Source organism: Pristiophorus japonicus, chromosome 4 (assembly GCF_044704955.1).
Source record: "Pristiophorus japonicus isolate sPriJap1 chromosome 4, sPriJap1.hap1, whole genome shotgun sequence".
Taxonomy (NCBI): domain Eukaryota; kingdom Metazoa; phylum Chordata; class Chondrichthyes; family Pristiophoridae; genus Pristiophorus; species Pristiophorus japonicus.
Window position 1 is genome coordinate 66,142,548 of NC_091980.1, and position 22,875 is coordinate 66,165,422.

At 45.2% G+C, this 22,875-nt stretch overlaps 1 protein-coding gene across 1 annotated transcript in view; it reads left to right on the forward strand.

Annotated features, from left to right (window-relative positions):
• LOC139262932 (testican-1-like) overlaps positions 1-22,875 on the forward strand; it is a 782,508-nt gene that overhangs the window by 695,334 nt on the left and 64,299 nt on the right. Inside the window, exon 7 of the mRNA XM_070878252.1 lies at positions 15,830-15,883. Within this exon, the coding sequence (XP_070734353.1) occupies positions 15,830-15,883 (54 nt within the window). The remainder of the gene's footprint in view (positions 1-15,829; positions 15,884-22,875) is intronic.

The window sequence follows — 22,875 nt, forward strand, 5'->3', positions numbered from 1 at the left end:
AAAAGGGGAGGTGCAATGAGACCTGGGTGTGATGGTTCATCAGTCACTGAAAGTGGGCACGCAGGTACAGCAGGCGGTAAAGAAGGCAAATGGTATGTTGGCCTTCATAGCTAGGGGATTTGAATATAGGAGCAGGGAGGTCTTACTGCAGTTGTACAGGGCCTTAGCGAGGCCTCACCTGGAATATTATGTTCAGCTTTGGTCTCCTAGTCTGAGGAAGGACGTTCTTGCTATTGAGGGAGTGCAGCGAAGGTTCACTAGACTGATTCCAGGGATGGCTGGGCTGTCATATATAGAGAGACTGGATCAACTGGGCCTTTATTCACTGGCATTTAGAAGGATGAGAGGAGATCGCATAGAAACATATAAGATTCTGACAGGACTGGACAGGTTAGATGCGGGAAGAATGTTCTCGATGTTGGGATAGTCCAGAACCAGGGGACATAGTCTTAGGATAAGGGGTAGGCCATTTAGGACTGAGATGAGGAGAAACTTCTTCACTCAGAGAGTTGTTAACCTGTGGAATTCCCTGCCGCAGAGAGTTGTTGATGCCAGTTCATTGGATATATCCAAGAGGGAGTTAGATATGGCCCTTACGGTTAAGGGGATCAAGGGGTATGGAGAGAAAGCAGGAAAGGAGTACTGAAGGAATGATCAGCCATGATCTTATTGAATGGCGGTGCAGGCTCAAAGGACCTATTTTCTATGTTCCTATCCCATATCCCCATTCAGCTTGAGAGCGCGACCTGGAGGCATAAGCCACAGGTTGTAGTTGTCCCTCAGCGTTACCCTGCTGCAACACACACCCAACCCCATAGGACGATGCATCACATGTCAGAACCAATTTCTTACAGGGGTCATACAGGGTCAACAACTTATTTGAACAAAGTAGGTTCCGCGCCCGATTGAAAGCCCGTTCCTGACAGTCCCCCAAAACCAATTGCAACCCTTATGCGGGAACATGTGTAGCGGCTCCAACAATGTGCTTAAGTTCGGCAGAAAGTTCCCGAAATAATTCAAGAGTCCCAGAAATGAACGCAACTCCGATGTGTTGCTGGGCCTGAGCACTTGTCGAATCGCCTCTGTTTTGGATTCGGTGGGCCGAATCCCATCTGCAGCAACCCTCCTGCCCAGAAACTCAATCTCGGGAGCCAAAAACACACACTTAGACTTCTTGAGTCGCAGGCCTACCCGGTCCAATCGGCATAGCACCTCCTCCAGGTTGTGGAGGTGTTCCTCGGTGTCATGACCGGTGATGAGGATGTCGTCCTGAAATACGATTGTTCCAGGAATGGATTTGAGCAGGCTTTCCATGTTTCTTTGAAAAATCGCAGCCGCTGATCGAATGCCAAACGGACACCTGTTGTAAACAGTCACTTGTGCGTGGTGATGGTGGTCAGTAGTTTAGATTCGTCGACCAGTTCTTGGGTCATGTAGGCTAAAGTGAGGTCCAACTTGGTGAATAGCTTGCCACCTGCCAGCGTGGCAAAAAGGTCCTCCGCTCTCGGGAGTGGGTATTGGTCTTGTAGGGACACCCGGTTGATAGTGGCCTTGTAGTCGCCACAGATCCTGACCGAGCCATCCGCTTTTAGGACGAGAACGATGGGGCTTGCCCAGTCGCTGAATTCAACGGGCGAGATGATGCCCTCTCTCAGCAACCAGTCCAACTCGCTCTCAATTTTCTACCGCATCACATATGGCACAGCTCTGGCTTTGTGGTGCACTGGTCTGGCGTCCGGGGTGATGCATATTACTACTTTGGTACCTTTGAACGTCCCGACGCCAGGTTGAAATAGTGACTCAAATTGCTGTAGGACCTGTGAGCATGAACTTCGCTCCACAGATGACATGGCGTGCACATTCCCCCATTTTCAGTTCATCTCAGCTAACCAGCTCCTCCCCAACAGTGCGGGATCATTGCCCGGGACAATCCAGAGCAGCAGCCGGTTCACAAATCAATTGTGTGTGACCACCAACATTACACTGCCTAGCACTGGAATGATTTCTTGGTGTACGTCCGTAATTGCGTCTCAATGCGTTCTAGTTTGGGTCTGCTGGCTTTGAGTGGCCACAGCTTTTCGAATTGTTGAACACTCATGAGTGACTGGCTGGCCCCCGTGTCCAGCTCCATGCATACAGGGATGCCGTTTAATAGGACTTTCATCATCATAGGTGGCGTTTTGAGCTGTGAATGTTTGCCACGTGAACCCGCTGAACTTCAGCGTCCATTGATTTGCCCCAAGCGCCATCCTGCCTCGCAGACCCCTCATCTGGTTCATCCACCTCGTATATTAGCCTGGTTACAGGCTTTCTGCACATTCTGGCTAAATGGCCAGTGAAGTTACAATTTCTCCAGATGAACTGTTGAAACCTGCAAGTCCTGGCAGCATGTCTGCCCCCACACCTCCAGCATGAGCTGAGATTCCCATTGTTGTGAACAAAAGAGCTGTTACAAGGCATTCCTCGCTGATTGTCCCTTTGACTGCTCTTGAGCACCGTTAGTGGGTGTCAATGGCCCCATCCCGGGCCGCATTGTCCACTGGGGTGGTGGGGCATAAATGTCCGTTCAGCCTGCCATTGTCTCTGTTGGAGACTTACTCTTGGGTCTATTGCTGCCTGGGGTGTATTGAACTTCCCTCGCCTGCCTGTGGGGCTCTGTATCGGGTTTATGATATTGACTCCCTGATCCCTGATCCACGTTGGAGGCAGAATTGCGCGCGTATAATTTCTTGGTTTCCTCCTCCCCCGTCATAAAAGTCTGAGCCATCAACGCCGCCGCTTCCAAGGTCAAGTCCTTGGTCTCAATTAGCTTTCTGAAAATCCCAGCATGACTGATGCCCTCGATAAAGAAATCCCTTAGCATCAACCCCCTGCAGGCATCTGTGAACTTACAGAGGCTGGCCAAGCGCCGGAGGTCCGCAACTAAATCCGGTATGCTCTGTCCTTCCCGACATCGGTGGGTATAGAATCTGTGTTGGGCCATGTGTACGCTGCTCGCCGGTTTGAGGTGCTCACCGATTAGTTTGCTGAGCTCTTCAAAGGTTTTGTTCGCCGGCTTCTGGGGTGCTAGCAGGTCTTTCATGAGCGCGTAAGTCTTAGGTCCACAGCTGGTCAGCAGATGAGCCCTTCGCTTGTCGGCCGCTGCGTCTCCCAGCCAGTCCTTCGTGACAAAACTCTGCTGGAGCCTCTCAATGAAACCGTCCCAGTCCTCATCAACACAGTACCGTTCCTCTGTGCTGCCGGTGGCCATTCTCGTGGGTCGTTGATTCCCGTTTCTCGTCGCCAATGTAAAGTCCTTATACAATACCACAAATCCACACGAGGCACATTCTATGGACAAGGTCACTCCATGACCTGAACCTTTATTCACAGGACCAAGAACTGATGACCCTGCGTGGGACCTCCCTTTATATACCTGGATGACCAGGTGAGGAGTGTCTCCCACAAGTTCACCCCCTGTGGTCAAGATGTGCATTTCTTACGTATATACAGTATTGCAGTGTTGTTGCATAAAGGTTACATACATGACACCAACCAGTCTCATTTTCAAGGCAGTTTTCCGTTGTCCATCTTTACAGACAGAGGTTAGCACCACTCTGACTATCCTCCCACCCCTCCAGTGCTACTCTCAGGATTCCACCTCCTGTTGCTATTCCAGCGGTTGAACACCTCTGCATGCAGATGCAGGAATTGTCATGAGGTGGGGAATTCCCACCCACAATGTGCAACATTATTCAATCCCTTGAAACAACAGGAAGTTGGGTGCGGTGGGGAGGGGAGAGAGAAAGGCAGAAGGATGCCAGTGTGAAGTGAGGGAGGAAAGAAAATGTAAGCAGAAACAGAATTAAGGAAAGAGCTATGCCAACATGAACGAGGCCGAGGGAAGAACAAAGACAGCTAAATGGAGGGGGGAGAATAACAGAGGTTTGCAGTACTAAAGGAGGGCATTCAGCTGATGGTGGCTTTGCTGCCAGGCCAGCCAAGTGGGAAGAGGAGTCCGGACCAGAAAAGTAATTTTACTTTATTTGACTTTCTTCGTGGGACCTTGCCTCAGGGCCCACGAGGTAAGTTTAGGCCTCCCTGCACTGGGCACCACTCTGACCTAACTGAGTGGTGGGGCCCATTCCTTTGGTGGATGTTTAAGCTGGTGGGTGGGCTGCCGATCAAGTGGACTACTTTGTGGTGGAGAGGCTTTGGGGAGTCAGGAGGTGAGACACTCGTTGCAGATTACCCAGCCTCTGACCTGCTCTAGTAGCTACGGCATTTATGTAGCTGATCTAGTTGAGTTCCTGGTTAATGGTGACCCCCCAGGGTGTTGATGATGGGGAATTCGGCAAATATAGTGCCATTGAATGTCCAGCGGAGGTTGTTAGACTCTCTCTTGTTGGAGATAGTCATTGCCTGGCACTTGTGTGGTGCAAATGCTACTTATCAGCCCAAGCCTGAATGTTGTCCAGGTCTTGTTGCATGCAAGCATGGTCTGCTTCATTATGGAATTGCGAATGAAATTGAACACCGCAATCATCAGCGAACAGCCCCAATTCTGAATTATGATGGAGGAGAGGTCATTGATTAATCAGCTGATGATGGTTGGGCTGAGGACACTGCCTGTGTAAGATCCCAGAGGGACCCTGGTTCCGAATGATTCGAAGTTGACCCATTTTAGTGACAGTGATTAAACTTCATTCAGCACAAGCAAGACTTAATACATTACAGTATTCGAGCAGCAGTTTACAGAGCATAGTTGAGACTTATATTACTCGGTTATGCCCTGGATACAAGTCACAACTGTGAGTAGGCTGCCCCCTGTGTCTCTCGTCTCTCTGCCTCTCGGGTGTTTCCTGGATTCTCCCTGAATCTTCTATTCTTTCTGAAATCTTTTACACTTTGTGGCTGTCATGACCCCCTTCTTATACCCTTACTTTCATTCAAAACCTATAGAGCCTTACTGAACCAATCACTGGCTTACACCCATCTCTAGAAATTCCAATCATTAAGATGCCATGTCCACAGCATCTTTGCTTACTCAGGTCCTGGTCTGGCAATCATCTGTTTTTGACCATCAAGACTTATATCTGGGATAGTTATGGAAACACAAAAGAACATTGACCCTTTTTTAAAGGCCCGTTACTGCCTCTAAGAGGCGGTAACGGGTCAGTAGGGGCAGGCGGAGGGTGCAACATATCCACAATTACCCCTGTGCCAGGGGCAGCGGAGACGGGTTTCTGCTGCGTCCCGACTTTCCGCCTCGCCCAGCGCTCCGACCCCTTGTCGGGTGCATGCTGACCCCTTTACCATCCGGCGGCGACCTCTTTTTCCGCAATTTCCCCCATGGGAGCATGGCCGCCGCTGGTCAGTACCACTGACAGCTTCGGGAGGCAGGAAGCTGCCAGCAGCTGAGCGGTGCCATCGCCCTTAAAGGGGAGGGCACACCGCCGCGACCGCCATTTTCTTTTAATTGTCAGCCAACTGTGCTTGGTCAAAGAGGTAGTTTTAAGGAGCGTTTTGAAGAAGGATAGAGAGACAGAGAGGTTTAGGCAGGAAGTTCCAGAGCTTGGAGCTTAGGCAACAGAAGGCATAGCCACCAATGGTTGAGCGATTAAAATCGGGAATGCTCAAGAGGGCAGAATTAGAGGAGTGCAGACATCTCGGGCGGTGGGGTGGGAGTGGGGGTGCTGGTGGTTTGGGGCTGGAGTAGATTACAGAGATAGGGAGGGGCGAGGCCATGAAGGGATTTGGAAACAAAGATGAGAATTTTGAAATTGAGGAGTCGCTTAACCAGGAGCCAATGTAGGTCACGGTTGCAACTACAACTCACTGTGGTTCCCACAGCGAGCTCCCTCATCCTTACCTTTGGCTAATATCCAACTTTTATTAATTCATCCAACAGCTTCCCTATTCGACTAAGCATTCCTCTTTCTCACCCCAGGCCATCTGGGTTGCAGCTTACTCGCATACTTTTAATTATAGGCAAAGGTTTACATGACTAATATAATTTAGATTACCATTGCATACAGTTGATGATACAGACTTCTGCATTGAATTCTTACATACAATTCTAAATCTATTACTGATGATAATACGAGACTAATGACAAAGATAGTAAAACAAGTATTCTAAAAAACAACTAATCCATGATAATCTTATGCCCGAAGAATTCTTGCAGTGATGCCCTGGGGCTGAGATAATTGACCTCCAACAATCACAACCATCTTCCTTTGTGCTTGGTATGATTGCAGCCACTGGAGAGTTTCTCCTGATCCCCATTGACAGGTCTTACTAAGGCTCCTCATTCACATGCTTCCTTGATGTTAAGAGCACTCACTCTCACTTCACCTCTGCAATTCAGCTCTTTTGTCCATGTTTGGCCCAAGGCTGTAATGAAGTCTGAAGCCCTGGAAGTGATCCTGGTGGAACCCAAACTGAGCATTAGTGAACAGTTTATTGGTGAATAAGTGCTGCTGGGTAGCACTGTTGATGACTTTCACCATCACTTTGCTGATGATTGAGAGTAGACTGGTAGGATGGTAATTATCCAGGTTGGATTTGTTTTGATTTTTACAGACAGGACACACACAGGCAATTTTCCATGTAGATGCCATTTAAATATTTAAAGATCACATGGATGAACTTCAACAATTGTACATCCCTGTCTGGCTCAACCGTAGCTTACAAGGGAAATTAGGGATAGTGTTAAATCCAAGGAAGAGGCATATAAATTAGCCAAAAAAAGGAGCAAATGTGAGGACTGGGCGAAATTTAGAATTCAGCAGAGGAGGACTAAGGGTTTAATTAGGAGGGGGGAAATAGAGTATGAGAGGAAGCTTGCAGGGAACATAAAAACTGATTGCAAAAACTTCTACAGATACGTGAAGAGAAAAAGATTAGTGAAAACAAATGTGGGTCCCTTACAGTCAGAATCAGGTGAATTTATAATGGGGAACAAAGAAATGGCAGACCAATTGAACAAATATTTTGGTTCTGTCTTCACTAAGGAAGACACAAATAACCTTCCAGAAATACTAGGGGACCAAGGGTCTAGCAAGAAAGAGGAACTAAAGGAAATTCTTATCAGTCAGCAAATTGTGTTAAGAAAATTGATGGGACTGAAGGCCGATAAATCCCCAGGGCCCGATAGTCTGCATCCCAGAGTACTTAAGAAAGTGGCCCTAGAAATAGTGGATGCATTGGTGGTCATTTTCCAACATTCTACAGACTCTGGATCAGTTCCTATGGACTGGAGGGTAGCTAATGTAACCCCACTTTTTAAAAAAGGAGGGAGAGAGTAAATAGCGAATTATAGACCGGTCAACCTGACATCAGTGGTGGGGAAAATGTTGGAATCAATTATTAAAGATGTAATAGCAGTGCATTTGGAAAGCAGTGACAGGATCGGTCCAAGTCAGCATGGATTTATGAAGGGGAAATCATGTTTGACAAATCTTCTAGAATTTTTTGAAAATGTAAGTAGTAGAGTGGACAAGGGGGAGCCAGTGGATGTGGTGTATTTAGACTTTCAAAATGCTTTTGACAAGGTCCCACACAAGAGATTAGTGTGCAAAATTAAAGTACATGGTATTGGGGTAATGTATTGACATGGATAGAGAACTGGTTGGCAGACAGGAAGCAAAGAGTAGGAATTATCGGGTCCTTTTCAGAATGGCAGGCAGTGACTAGTGGGCTACTACAAGGTTCAGTACTGTGACCGAAGCTATTTACAATATACATTAATGATTTCGACGAAAGAATTGAATGTAATATCTCCAAGTTTGCAGATGACACTAAGCTGGGGAGCAGTGTGAGCTGTGAGGAGGATGCTAAGAGGCTGCAGGGTGATTTGGACAGGTTAGGTGCGTGGACAAATACATGGCATATGCGGTATAATGTAGATAAATGTGAGGTTATCCACTTTGTTGGTAAAAACAGGAAGGCAGACTATTATCTGAATGGTGACAGATTAGTAAAAGGGGAGGTGCAACGAGACTTGGATGTCATGGTACATCAGTCATTGAAAGTTGGCATACAGGTACAGCTGGCGGTGAAGAAGGCAAATGGCATGTTGGCCTTCATAGCGAGAGGATATGAGTATAGGAGCAGTGAGGTCTTACTGCAGTTGTATAGGGCCTTGGTGAGGCCACACCTTGAATATTGTGTTCAGTTTTGATCTCCGAATCTGAGGAAATACATTCTTGCTATTGAGGGAGTGCAGCGAAGGTTCACCAGACTGATGCTCGGGATGACAGGACTGACATATGGAGAAATACTGGATCGATTAGGCTTATATTCAATGGAATTTAGAAGAATGAGAGGGGATCTCATAGAAACATATAAAATTCTGACGGGATTGGACAGGTTAGATGCAGGAAGAATGTTCCTGATGTCGGGCAAGTCCAGAACCAGGAGTCACAGTCTAAGGATAAGGGGTAAGCCATTTAGGACCGAGATGAGGAGAAACCTCTTCACTCAGAGAGTTGTGAGCATGTGGAATTCTCTACCACAGAAAGAGAAAGTTGTTGAGGCCAGTTCGTTAGATATATTCAAAAGGGAGTTAGATGTGGTCCTTACGGCTAAAGGGATCAAGGGGTATGGAGCGAAAGCAGGAATGGGGTACTGAAGTACATGTTCAGCCATGATCATATTGAATGGTGGTGTAGGCTCGAAGGGCCGAATGGCCTACTCCTGCACCTATTTTCTATGTTTCTATGTTTCTTTGTAGTTGTACTGGACAAGCTTGGATCGAGACAGGACTATTTTTGGAACACAGATCTTCAGCACTACAACCGGGGTGTTGTTGGGGCCTATAGCCTTTGCTGTATCCAGTGCACTCAGCCGTTTCCTGATATCACGTGGAGTGAATTGAATTGTCTGGAGACAGGCATCTGTGATGGTTAGATCTCAGGAGGATGCCAAAAAGGATTATTCACTCAGCACTTTTGGCTGATGATTGTTGCGAATGCTTCAGTCTTGTCTTTTGCACTCATGTGCTGGGCTCCACCATCGTTGAGGATGGGGATATTCATGAAGCCTCCTCCTCCCGTTAGTTTCTTAATTATCCACCACCATTCATGACTGGATGTGGCAGGACTGCAGATCTTTGACCTGATCCATTAGTTGTGGGGTCATTTAGTCCTATTTATAACATGCTGCTTCTGCTGTTTAGCATGTGTGTCGTCCTGTGTTGTAGCTTCCCCAGGTTGGCATCTCATTTTCAGGTATGCCGAGTGCTGTTCTTGACATGCTCTTCCACACTCCTCATTGAACCAGGGTTGGTCCCCTGCCTTGATGGGTTGAGTGAAGGATATGCCGGGCCATGAAGTTATGGATTGTGATGGAATACAGTTCTGCAGCTTTTGATGGCAAACAACGCCTCATATATGCCCAATTTTGAGCAGCTAGATGTGTTCTTAATCTGTCCCACTTCGCACAGTGGTGTCCACAGTGTGAAAATGGGACTTGGTTTCCACAAGGACTGTGCGGTAGTCACTCCTACCAATATTGTTATGGACAGATGAAAAGGTAGATTGATGAGGACAATGTCAAGTAGGTTTTTCCCTCGTGTTGGTTCTCTCATCTCCGGCTGCAAGTCCAGTCTGGCAGTTACATCCTACAGGACTCGGCCAGCTCGGATAGTGGTGGTTCTATCAAGCCACAATTGATGGTGGACATTGAAGTCCCCACCCAGAGAGCATTCTGTGCCAGTGCTTCCTCCAATTGTATTCAACAGGGAGTGCTTCAGATTCCTGAGGCATTGGAACCAGTTCTTGGGGCAGTGGGGCCTGTACAGACCGGACGGGTTGCACCTCAACAAGACCGGAACCGATATCCTCGCGGAGAGGTTTTTTTGTGCTATTGGGGAGGGTTTAAACTAATTTGGCAGGGGGATGGGTACCAGGATGTAACATTAGAAAGGGGAAATAAAGTGCTCAAAGGATTGGGAGAGTCGGAGAACACTAAAGTAAGAAATAGTAAGTTATTTGGTGGGGTCCAACTAAGAGAGAATACAGGATGGTCTAAGATGGGTTTACCGTATGTGTATATGAATGCACAAAGCGTAATAAACAAAGTAAGTGACCTGCAGGCACAAATAACCATATGTTGTGGCAATAAATGAGACCTGGCTCAAAAAAGAGCAGGATTGGGTATTAAATATTCCTGGTTATAAGGTGTTCAGGAAAGATAGGGAAGGAAAGATAGGAGGTGATGTGGCAGTATTGGTTAAGGAGAATGTTACAGTGCTGGAGAGGGAGGATATCAAGGACAGAATCTAATTGGCTAGAGTTAAGAAATAATAGAGGTGCCGTTACACTACTAGGTGTATTCTATCGACCACCAAATAGTGGGAAAGATATGGAGGAGCAAATTTGCAGAGAAATTACAGAGAGGTACAAGAACAATAGAGTAATAATAATGGGGAACTTCAACTATCCTGATATAAACTGGGATTGTAATAGTGTAAAGGGTAGAGAAGGGGAAGAATTTCTGAGGTGTCTTCAGGAGAACTTTCTTGATCAGTATGTTTCCGGCCCGATGAGGGAGGAGGCTTTGCTAGATCTGGATCTGGGGAATGAGGTAGTTCAAGTAGAGTAAGCATCAATAGGTGAACATTTGGGGAACAATGATCATAATATAATAAGGTTTAGATTAGCTATGGAAAAACAGGGATCAATCTAGAGTAAAAATGTTTAACTGGGAGTAGGTCAATTTCAGTGGGATGAGAATGGATCTGACTCGGGTAGGCTGGAACCAAAGATTGGCAGGCAAAACTGTAGAGGAACAATGGGCTGCCTTTAAAGAGGAAATAGTTCAGGTACAGTCGAGGTACATTCCCACAAGGGGGAAAGGTAGGGCAACTAAAGTCAGAGCTCCCTGGATGACGAAACAGAGAGCCAATATGATGAAAAAGAAAAAGAGAATCAGGTTATATATGGAAAGGTCAGAGGGGAAGTGAAAAAGATAATGAGGGGCAAAGAGAGGTTATGAGAATAGAATGGCAGCCAACATAAAAGATAATCCAAAAGTCTTCTACAGACATATAAAAAGTGAAAGGGTAGTAAGAGGAGGGGTGGGGCCAATTAAGGACCAAAAAGGAGACCTATGCATGGAGGCAGAGGGTATGGCTGAGGTACTAAATAAGTACCTTGCATCTGTCGTCACCAAGGAAGAGGATGCTGCCATAGACATTGTGAAGGAGGAGGTAGTGGTGACACTTGATAGGATAGAAATTGATAAAGAGGAGGTTTTAGAAAGGCTGTCTGTACTTAAAGTAGATAAATAACCAGGAGCAGATGGAATGCATCCTAGGATGCTGAGGGAATTGAGGGTGGAAATTGTGGAGGTACTGGCCATAATATTCCAATCCTCCATAGATACAGGAGTGGTGCCAGAGGACTAGAGAATTGTAAATGTTACACCCTTGCTCAAGAAAGGATGGAAAGATACACCCAGCAACTACAGGTCAGTCAGTTTAACCTTAGTAGTGGGGGAGATTTTAGAAACAGTAATCAGGGACAAAATTGACAGTCACTTGGATCGGGGTGGATTAATTAAGGAAAGCCAGCATGGATTTGTTAAAGGCAAATCGTGTTTAACCAACTTGATCGAGTTTTTTGATGAGGTAACTAACAGAGAGGGTTGATGTGGGTAATGTGGTTGATGTAGTGTACATGGATTTCCAAAAAGCTTTCGACAAAGTGCCACATAACAGGCTTGCCAGCAAAATTGAAGCCCATGGAATAAAAGGGACAGTGGCAGCATGGATCCGAAATTGGCAAAGTGACAGGAAACAGACTAGTGGTGAGCGGTTGTTTTTTGGACTGGAGGAAAGTAGACAGCGGTGTTCCCCAGGGGTCGGTTCTAGGACCACTGCTTTTCTTGATATATATTAATGATGTGAAGGTGGGTGTACAGGGCACAATTTCAAAATTTGCTGATGACACAAAACTTGGAAGTATAGTGAACAGTGAGGAGGATAGTGACTTCAGGAAGACATAGACAGGCTGGTGAAATGGGTGGACACGTGGCAGATGAAATTTAATGCAGAAAAATGTGAAGTGATGCATTTTGGTAGAATGAATGAAGAGAGGAAATATAAACTAAATGGTACAATTCTAAAGGGGGTGCATGAACACAGAAACTTAGGGGTGTATGTGCACAAATCATTGAGGTGGCAGGGCAGGTTGAGAAAGCAGTTAAAAAGGCTTACGGGATCCTGGGCTTCATAAACTGAGATACAAAAGTGTGGAAGTTTTGATGAACCTGTATAAAACACTGGTTCGGCCCCAACTGGAGTACTGTGTCCAATTCTGGGCACCACACTTTAGGAAGGATGTGAAAGCCTTAGAGAAGGTGCAGAAAAGATTTACTAGAATTATTCCAGGGATGAGGAATTTCAGTTATGTTGATAGACTGGAGAAGTTGGGGTTGTTCTCCTCGGAGCAGAGAAGATAGAGAGGCAATTTGATAGAGATGTTCAAAATCATGAGGGGTCTGGACAGAATAGATAGAGGGAAACTGTTCCCATTGGCAGAAGGATTGAGAACCAGAGGACACAGATGGCAAAAGAACCAAAGGCAACATAAGATAAAACTTTTATATCAGCGAGTGGTTAGGATCTGGAATGCACTGCCTGAAAGGGTGGTGGAGGCAGACTCAATTTTATCCTTCAAAAGGGAATTGAATAAGTAACTGAAGGAAGAGAAATTGCCGGGCTACGGGGAAAGGGCGAGGAGTGGGACTAGCTGAGAGTCGGCATGGGCCCAACGGGCCGAATGGCTGCCTTCCACGCTGTAACTGTCATGTCTCTCACACTATTGTACATAACTGTATCTTACCATGCTATACATGATTGTAACCAGAGATGACCTGTAACCACAAGCTTACCTTACCACCAGGGGTGCACTTGCAGGAGACACTGGATACTTGTCCCAGACAGGTATATAAGGACAGGTCTCAGGCAAGTGTGGCATTGGAGAGCTGTGTAATAAAGGTGCAGGTCCTGAGTGACCTTGACTTCAGTATGTGCCTCGTGTGAATCTGTACTATGAGGATAGGACTTTATAGTAACCATTCTATGATTCTATGTGTACTGATTCATCAGTAGATGGTGAGCAGTAGTTGGTAATCACCAGGAGGTTTCCTTGTCCATGTTTGACCTGAAGCCATGAGACTTCATTGTGTCATAATGCTGATGACTCCCAGGGCGTCTCCCACCAGACTATTCTATTGTGTCCCCATCTTTGGTGGGTTTGTCCAGCTGGTGGTACAGGACATACCCAGGGATGGTGATGGAGGAGCCTGGGACATTGGGTGAAAGCTTTGATTCTGTGAGTATGACTATTTCAGGCTGTTGCTTGACTAGTCTGTGGGACAGCTCTCCCAATTTTGGGACCAGCCCCCAGATGTTCGTGAGGATGATTTTGCAGGGTCGACTGGGTTGTGTGTGCCTTTGTCGCTGCCAATGCTTAGGTCGCAGCCAAATGGTCCTTCTGCTTTAATTCTTCTTCCTTTTTGTAGTGGATTGATAGAATTGTGTGGGATTGGCGTCACCTATAGGCAAGGCAGGTAGGGATGGCAGGTTTCTTTCCCTAAAGGGCATCAGTGAACCAGTTGGGTTTTTATGACAATCTTGGTAGTGTCATGGTCACTTTTAGTAATACCAGCTTTTTATTTCAGCTTTTTTTTTAAACTGAATTCAAATTCACAAACTGCCATGTGGGATTTGAACTTATGTTCTCTGGGTTATTCGTCCAGGCCTCCGGTTTACTAGTCCAATAACATTACCACTATGGTACCGCTCTCGTTAACATTCCTGCCACCCAGCACTGTGTCGCTGCTCGCCAGTCAGCTGCCGCTTTCCGCTGGTTTCAGACGGGAGACTAACTGAGGCTATGCAGATGAGTCCCGGGAGTTAAAGTTTCCTGTGTCTCTCACTACTGAGGTCCAGAGGGCTTGTCGGCCTTCTCAGCCCCCGCCCACCTGGATAGATGCAGGAAATCACAGGATTTAAGGATATTGCCAACATCTGGTGCAACAGGCAAGGTGGAAGTTGGGTTATACCTGCAACTTACATTATGACAGGTTCATAATCCCACTGTGTGTTCAAAGTAACAACATATCATAGGCCAATATTCTCGAGTTGTCTGTGTTTTGAAGCTGTTGGTCAGCTTTTGCTATTTTCAGGTCAGTGTACATGCATTTAATGGAAGAGCAAATTACTGTTTCTGCTCAAGAACTACACTTACACGTCGCAACTTACACGTCGCATTTACACGTTACACTTACACATTACACTTACACTTACATAAGAACATAAGAACGTAAGAAATAGGAGCAGGAGTAGGCCATAATGCCCCTCGAGCCTGCTCTGCCATTTAATACGATCATGGCGGATCCAATCATGGACTCACGCCCACCTCCTTGCCTGTTCTCCATAACCCCTTATCGTTTAAGAAACTGTCTATTTCTATCTTAAATTTATTCAATGTCCCAGCTTCCACAGCTCTCTGATGCATGCTAATTCCACAGATCCACAACCCTCTGAGAGAAGAAATTTCTCCTCATCTCTGTTTTAAATGGGCGGACCCTTATTCTAAGATTATGCCCTCTAGTTCTAGTCTCTCCTACCATCCTCTCTGCATTCACCTTGTCAAGCCCCCTCATAATCTTATACGTTTCGAAAAGATCACCTCTCATTCTTCTGAATTCCAATGAGTAGAAGCCCAACCTCCTCAATCTTTCCGCATAAGTCAACCCCCTCATCCCCGGAATCAACCTTGTGAACCTTCTCTGAACTGCCTCCAAAGCAAGTATATCCTTTCGTAAATATGGAAACCAAAACTACACGCAGTATTCCAGGTGTGGCCTCACCAATACCCTGTACAACTGTAGCAAGACTTCCCTGCTTTTATACTCCATCCCTTTTGCAATAAAGGCCAAGATTCCATTGGGCTTCCTGATCACTTGCTGCACCTGCATACTAACCTTTTGTGTTTCTTGCACAAGTATCCCCAGGTCCCACTGTACTGCAGCACTTTGCAATCTTTCTCCGTTTAAATAATAACTTGCTCTTTGACTTTTTCTGCCAAAGTGCATGACCTCACACTTTCCAACATTATACTCCATCTGCCAAATTTTTGCCCACTCACTTAGCATGTCTATGTCCTTTTGCAAATTTTTTGTATCCTCCTCAAACATTGCTTTTCCTCCCATCTTTTTATCGTCAGCAAATTTGGTTACATTGCACTTACACGTCGCACTTACACGTTGCACAATGGAGTGTAAATTGAAGGAAGCCTTTATCACTTGAGATATTACTGAAGATTCTCCTGAATCATATTGATATCAAAAAAATTAGCCGTAGTTAATCTACTGATTTTACAATACCTCAGTCCATAAATAATTTAAATGCTAATGACTATGGTTAAAATTAATTTCATGATACCTGCTGTGAGGAGCATCTAAAGTAATTTTAACACACTTCTCAAAGTACCAGTCAACTGACTTACAGGAACAAAGAATTTCCACATCTGCCATAAGTTGTGCACTTTATTATTTTTGATAAATGTTCCAAGAAGCATTGTCATTTTACCTTGATAAATTAATCCAAAATGTATCATTGTTTAGAGTCAAGTATGTATCTTTAATTACTTTGTGGTGTGCATTGTGTATTTTGACCTGGTATGTTTCTCCCTATAAATTAAATTGATCCTACATTTTAGTAAAAGAAGTAAAGCTATGTAATTCAAAGAAAAAAGGCGCAATGTCTGTCTGTCTGAAATCCATTTCATGCTTTTAGCCCCTATTCATTTTTTGGTATTTGGTTCTCCTTTAGATGGGATCAAAACCCGAACTGAAGGCAGAGATACAAATCGATCAACTTTAAGAGGTAACCAGATGAAATTGTCAATTCTCTGTGTGTTAATATATCAACTAAACACTAATTAGCTTACAATAATATTGATTAATGCATAGCAGGAATGCATAATATGTCAGACAGTCAAATGTGCAGACTAATCATGAAATACATTAGTTACCAAATTATCAAGTTCATTGTTGATGCTCTTTTTTATATTCGTACATGGGATGTATGCGTCATTGGCAAGGCCAGCATTTATTGCCGATCCCTAATTGTGCTTGAGCCACCTTCTTGAATGACTGCAGTCCGTGTGGTGAAGGTGCTCCCATCGGAGCTGTCACGGAGGGAGTTCCAGGATTTTGACCCAGATGAACGAACGGCGATATACTTCCAAGTCAGGATTTGTGTAGATTGGAGGGGAACTTGGAGGTGATGGTGTTCCCATGCCCCTGCTGCCCTTGTCCTTCCAGGTGGTAGAGGTCACGGGTTTGGGGGTTGCTGCCGAAGAAGTCTTGGCGCGTTGATGCAGTGCATCTTGTAGATGCTCTACAATGCCTTCAATTAATAGACATAGTAGCCTGAGCCTGGACATCAAGGGGAAGTGTGCCACTTCCCAGGGCGGAGGAGATATGGCAGTGCTTCAGCAGGACACCCATTGTAGCATCAGAAGAGGCGAAGCCTAAATTTAAGGGGCAGAAGAGCCACAAAATCTATTGAAAATGTAATTTTAGGCCTTGGACTGAGCCACAGTCTAAAAAAGGTATGGTGTGGGGGCTTGAGAAGAGGGAGGTCCCCACTCCTAGGTTTTCCCCCTTCAAAAAGTGGCAGCCTCCAAAAGGCCACTGCTTTCCTAATGGCCACTGAGGCCAGTGACAGTACCGATGGATGGCAGGAAAAATCGGGTGGGTTTCTGGCACCATTTCACTACTGCAACTTGCATGTGTCAGTGTGGTCAAGGGGTGACCAGTCACCTCACCTATTGGAACAGAATGAGGAAAATCCACTATAGTGCTGTTCGGGGAAGAGATGCGGAGGGGGAGGGATTCAAATTCCTGGGACATTGGAACCGGTTCAGGGGGAGGTGGGACCAGTACAAACCGGACGGTCTGCACCTGGGCAGGACCGGAACCGATGTCCTAGGCGGAGTGTTTGCTCGTGCTGTGGGGGAGGGTTTAAACTAAAATGGCAGGGGGGTGGGAATCAATGCAGGGAGGCAGAGGGAAATAAAAAGGCGACAGAAGCAAAAGGTAGGAAGGAGAAAAACAAGAGTGGCGAGCAGAGAAATCAAGGGCAAAAATCAAAAAGTGCCAAATTACAACATAATTCTAAAAGGACAAAGAGTGTTAAAAAAAAGAAGCCTGATGGCTCTGAGTGTCAATGCGAGGAGCATTCGTCAAAAGGAGGATGAATTAACTGCGCAGATAGCTGTTAACGGATATGATGTAATTGGAATTACAGAGACATGGCTCCAGGGTAACCAAGGCTGGGAACTCAACATCCAGGGGTATTCAATATTCAGGAAGGATAGATAGGAAGTAAAAGGAGGTGGGGTAGCGTTACTGGTTAAAGAGGAAATTAACGCAATAAGTAAGGAAGGACATTAGCGTGGATGATGTGGAATCTATATGGGAAGAGCTGCGAAACACCAAAGAGCAGAAAACATTAGTGGGAGTTGTGTACAGACCACCAAACAGCAGTAGGGAGGTTGGGGATGGCATCAAACAGGAAATTAGAGACGCGTGCAATAAGGGTACAGCAGTTATCATGGGTGACTTTAATCTACATATTGACTGGGCTAACCAAACTGGTAGCAATACTGTGGAGGAGGAGTTCCTGGAGTGTAAAAGGGATGGCTTTCTCGACCAATATGTCAGGAAACCAACTAGTGAGCAGGCCATCCTAGACTGGGTCTTGTGTAACGAGAGAGGATTAATTAGCCATCTGGTCGTGCGAGGCCCCTTGGGGAAGAGTGACCATAATATAGTCGAGTTCTTCATTAAGATGGAGAATGACACAGTTAATTCAGAGACGAGGGTCCTGAACTTAAAGAAAGGAAACTTCGATGGTATGAGACGTGAATTAGCTAGAATAGACTGGCGAATCATACTTAAAGGGTTGATGGTGGATAGCCAATGGCAGACATTTAAATATCACATGGATGAACTACAACAATTGTACGTACCTGTGTGGCGTAAAAATAAAAAAGGAAAGGTGTCTCAACCGTGGCTAACAAGGGAAATTAGGGAAAGTGTTAAATCCAAGGAAGAGGCAGATAAATTGGCCAGAAAAAGCAGCAAATCTGAGGACTGGGAGAAATTTAGAATTCAACAGAGGAGGACTAAAGGTTTAATTAGGAAGGGGAAAATAGAGTATGAGAGGAAACTTGCAGGGAACATAAAAATTGACTGCAAAAGTTTCTATAGATATGTGAAGAGAAAAAGATTAATGAAGACTCATGTAGGTCCCTTGCAGTCAGAATCAGGTGAATTGATAATGTGTAACAAGGAAATGGCAGACCAATTGAACAAATACTTTGGTTCTGTCTTCACTAAGAAAGACACGAATAACTCCCAGAAAATACTAGGGGACCGAGGGTCTAGCGAGAAGGGGGAACTGAGGGAAATCCTTATTAGTCAGGAAATGGTGTTAGGGAAATTGAAGGAACTGAAGGCCGATAAATCCCCAGGGCCTGATGGTCTGCATCCTAGAGTACTTAAGGAAGTGGCCCTAGAAATAGTAGATGCATTGGTGGTCATTTTCCAACATTTCATGGACTCTGGATCAGTTCCTATAGATTAGAGGGTAGCTAATGTAACCCCACTTTTTTAAAAAGGAGGAAGTGCGAAAACAGAGAATTATAGACCAGTTAGCCTGACATCGGTGGTGGGGAAAATGCTGGAGTCAATTATTAAAGATGCAATAGCAGCGCATTTGGAAAGCAGTGATAGGATCGGTCCAAGTCAGCATGGATTTATGAAAGGGAAATCATGCTTGACAAATCTTCTCGAGTTTTTTGAGGATGTACCTAATAGAGTGGATAAGGGAGAACCAGTAGATGTGGTGTATTTGGACTTTCAAAAGGCTTTTGACAAGGTCCCACACAAGAGAAATGTGAAAAATTAAGGCACGTGGTATTGGGGGTAATGTATTGATGTGGACAGAGAACTGGTTGGCAGACAGGAAGCCAAGAGTGGGAATAAATGGGTCTTTTTCAGAATGGCAGGCAGCGACTAGTGGGGTGCCGCAGGGTTCAGTGCTGGGACCCCAGCTATTTACAATTTACATTATTGATTTAGACGAAGGAATTGAATGTAATATCTCCAAGTTTGCAGATGACACTAAACTGGGTAGCAGTGCGAGCTGCGAGGAGGATGCTAAGAGGCTGCAGGGGGACTTGGACAGGTTAGGTGAATGGGCAAATGCATGGCAGATGCAGTATAATGTGGATAAGTGTGAGGTTATCCACTTTGGTGGCAAAAACAGGAAGGCAGACTATTATCTGAATGGTGACAGATTAGTAAAAGGGGAGGTGCAACGAGACCTGGGTGTCATGGTACATCAGTCATTGAAGGTAGGCATGCAGGTACAGCAGGCAGTAAAGAAAGCAAATGGCATGCTGGCCTTCATAGAGGATTTGAATATAGGAGCAGGAGATCTTGCTGTAGTTATACAGGGCCTTGGTGAGACCACACCTTGAGTACTGTGTTCAGTTTTGGTCTCCTAATCTGAGGAAGGACGTGCTTGCTATTGAGGGAGTGCAGCGAAGGTTCACCAGACTGATTCCCGGGATGGCAGGACTGACGTATGAGGGAAGACTGGATCGGCTAGGCTTATACTCACTGGAATTTAGAAGAATGGGAGGGGATCTCATCGAAACGTATAAAATTCTGATGGGACTGGACAGGTTAGATGCAGGTAGAATGTTCCCGATGTTGGGGAAGTCCACAACCAGGGGTCACAGTCTAAGTATAAGGGGTAAGCCATATAGGACCGAGATCGGGAGAAACTTTTTCACTCAGAGTTGTGAACCTGTGGAATTCTCTGCCACAGAAAGTTGTTGAGTCCAGTTTGTTGGACATGTTCAAAAGGGAGTTAGATGTGGCCCTTATGGCTAAAGGGATCAGGGGGTATGGAGAGAAGGCTGGGGTGGGGTACTGAGGTTGAATGATCAACCATGATTATATTGAATGGCGGTGCAGGCTCAAAGGGCCGAATGGCCTGCTCTTGCACCTATTTTCTATGTTTCTATGTTAACAAAGAAAGAAAGAACATCCATTTGTATAACCGCTTTCAAATCCTCAGGACATCACAAAGTGCTATACAGCCAGTCAATTGATTTGAAGTGTAGTTACTTTTATTACGTAGGCAGTTACACACAGCAAGGTCTTACAGTCAACAAGATACATGACTTGTTCATCTATTAATCAGTTGGATCTGTTAATTGAGGGATTAATGTTGACCAGGACCCGAGAGAACTCCCTTGCTTTTCGATTAGTGCAATGGGATCTTTAATGTTCACCTGAATAGGCAGATGGGACCTCATGTAACGTCTCCTCTAAAAGATGGCACCTCTGATAATGCAGCATCTCCTTAATATTTTGCTGGATTGTAAGTCTAGATTATATGCTCAAGTCCTTGGAGTAGGTCTTGAACCCACAATCTTCTAACGTTCTAGCGTTACCACTGGGCCAATCTCCCCATTCAATTTTCCTCAATTTTTTACTGATGTACCCTCAATTTTGGATGGCATGGTGGAGAAAATTCCAGCCCAGTATGTATTAACTGGAAAATTTACATATCTGACAAGCTTTGGTATTAAGATTTAAAATCATACCCTTCTTCATCAATTTACATCCATTAATGCTGTAAAATTTAAATGGCATCTCAGTTTAAAAGCAAAATGTTCTACTTTGGAAATGCTTGGATACACAAACAAATGTGAAAGGGAAAATGGATTCTGAGAAAGTGGAATGTAGTATTGTAATCAATCCCTCGGGGTAATATATGAACTCATCCTACCAGATATGGATGTGATGCTCACAAAACCATAATAAGAACCCAAAAGCAATATGAGCATGACAAATACCTCAGAAGGATTTTCTTGAGATAAGGAATAATCAAACAATTGTTACATGATGATGTGAATTATTTTTATTTTTTTCTCTTTTCTGAATGAGGGACAAAGACACAACTGTGCTGGGAATTAGTTGTGATCTTTTATTCCGTTCTTGGCATCCTGCTTTGCAGTCTCGGGCCCTGTTCATTAACTTTTCCTTTCACTGTTGTCAGTGTATTGACTGGAGATCTGAGTAACATAGAAAACCCCCAACTTGTTCCAACACCATATACAAGATTCAATTTAATATTTTGTGCATCAAGGTATTTGTCTTCACTCTAGTTTTTTTCTTGTTAATATATTTCTACTTTGGCTTGCCATTGAAATAATTTTCGGCAATTGGAATATTCTAATGTAAGTGCAATGGTAGCAGTTCTTAGACCTGAACATTCATAGCACAGGATCCCAGTAGTTATCTGGGCTGTTGTTCTCCCGGTCCATTCCCTCAATGCCCTCCACCTCTGACACTGCGGAGTTCGCAGGTTCATAGGGTGGGCATGGGGGTCAGCAGGTGCCCACACCACTATAGGCGTAGCTTGTATATCCGCATGCCCCACACTGTCAGAAACTCCTACACCCGCCTTCTCGGGGGGGCGGGGGAGAGGCTACCAGAGCCTGCTCAAACCATGGAACTTTTGGCCCCCTTATAAATGGGCCTTTTTGTGACATGGATTGGGATGTTGGAGACACAGAGTAGGTATAAAGGGAATGTACTCTAATTGACGTGATGTGACAAGTGGTGTTCCCCAGGGATCTGTATTGGCTCTCAGTTTTTCACCATATATCACTGACATGGTTGAAACATAGAAACATAGAAAATAGGTGCAGGAGTAGGCCATTTGGCCCTTCAAGCCTGCATCACCATTCAATAAGATCATGGCTGATCATTCCCTCAGTACCCCTTTCCTGCTTTCTCTCCATACCCCTTGATCCCTTTAGCCGTCAGGGCCATATCTAACTCCCTCTTGAATATATCCAATGAACTGGCATCAACAACTCTCTGCGGTAGGGAATTCCACTGGTTAACAACTCTCTGAGTGAAGAAGTTTCTCCTTATCTCAGTCCTAAATGGCCTACGCCTTATCCTAAGACTTTGTCCCTTGGTTCTGGACTTCCCCATCATCGGGAACATTCTTCCCGCATCTAACCTATCCAGTCCCGTCAGAATCTTGTAAGTTTCGATGAGATCGCCTTTCATTCTTCTAAACTCCAGTTGATCCAGTCTCTCCTCATATGTCAGTCCCGCCATCCCGGGAATCAATCTGGTGAACCTTCGCTGCACTCCCTCAATAGCAAGAACGTCCTTCCTCAGATTAGGAGACCAAAACTGAACACAATATTCCAGGTGAGGCCTCACCAAGGCCCTGTACAACTGCAGTAAGACCTCCCAGCTTCTATACTCAAATCCCCTAGCTATGAAGGCCAACATACCATTTGCCTTCTTCACCGCCTGCTGTTCCTGCATGCCAACTTTCAATGACTGATGAACCATGACCCCCAGGTCTTGTTGCACCTCCCCCTTTCCTAATCTGCCGCCATTCAGATAATATTCTGCCTTCGTGTTTTTGCCCCCAAAGTGGATAACCTCACATTTATCCACATTATACTGCATTGGCCATGCATTTGCCCACTCACCTAACCTATCCAAGTCACCCTGCAGCATTTTAGCATCCTCCTTACAGCTCACACTGCCACCCAGTTTAGTGTCATCTGCAAACTTGGAGATATTACACTCAATTCCTTCATCCAAATCATTAATGTATATTGTAAAGACCTGGGGTCCCAGCACTGAGTCCTGCGGTACTCCACGAGTCACTGCCTGCCATTCTGAAAAGGACCCATCTATCCCGACTCTCTGCTTCCTGTCTGCCAACCAGTTCTCTATCCACGTCAGTACATTACCTCC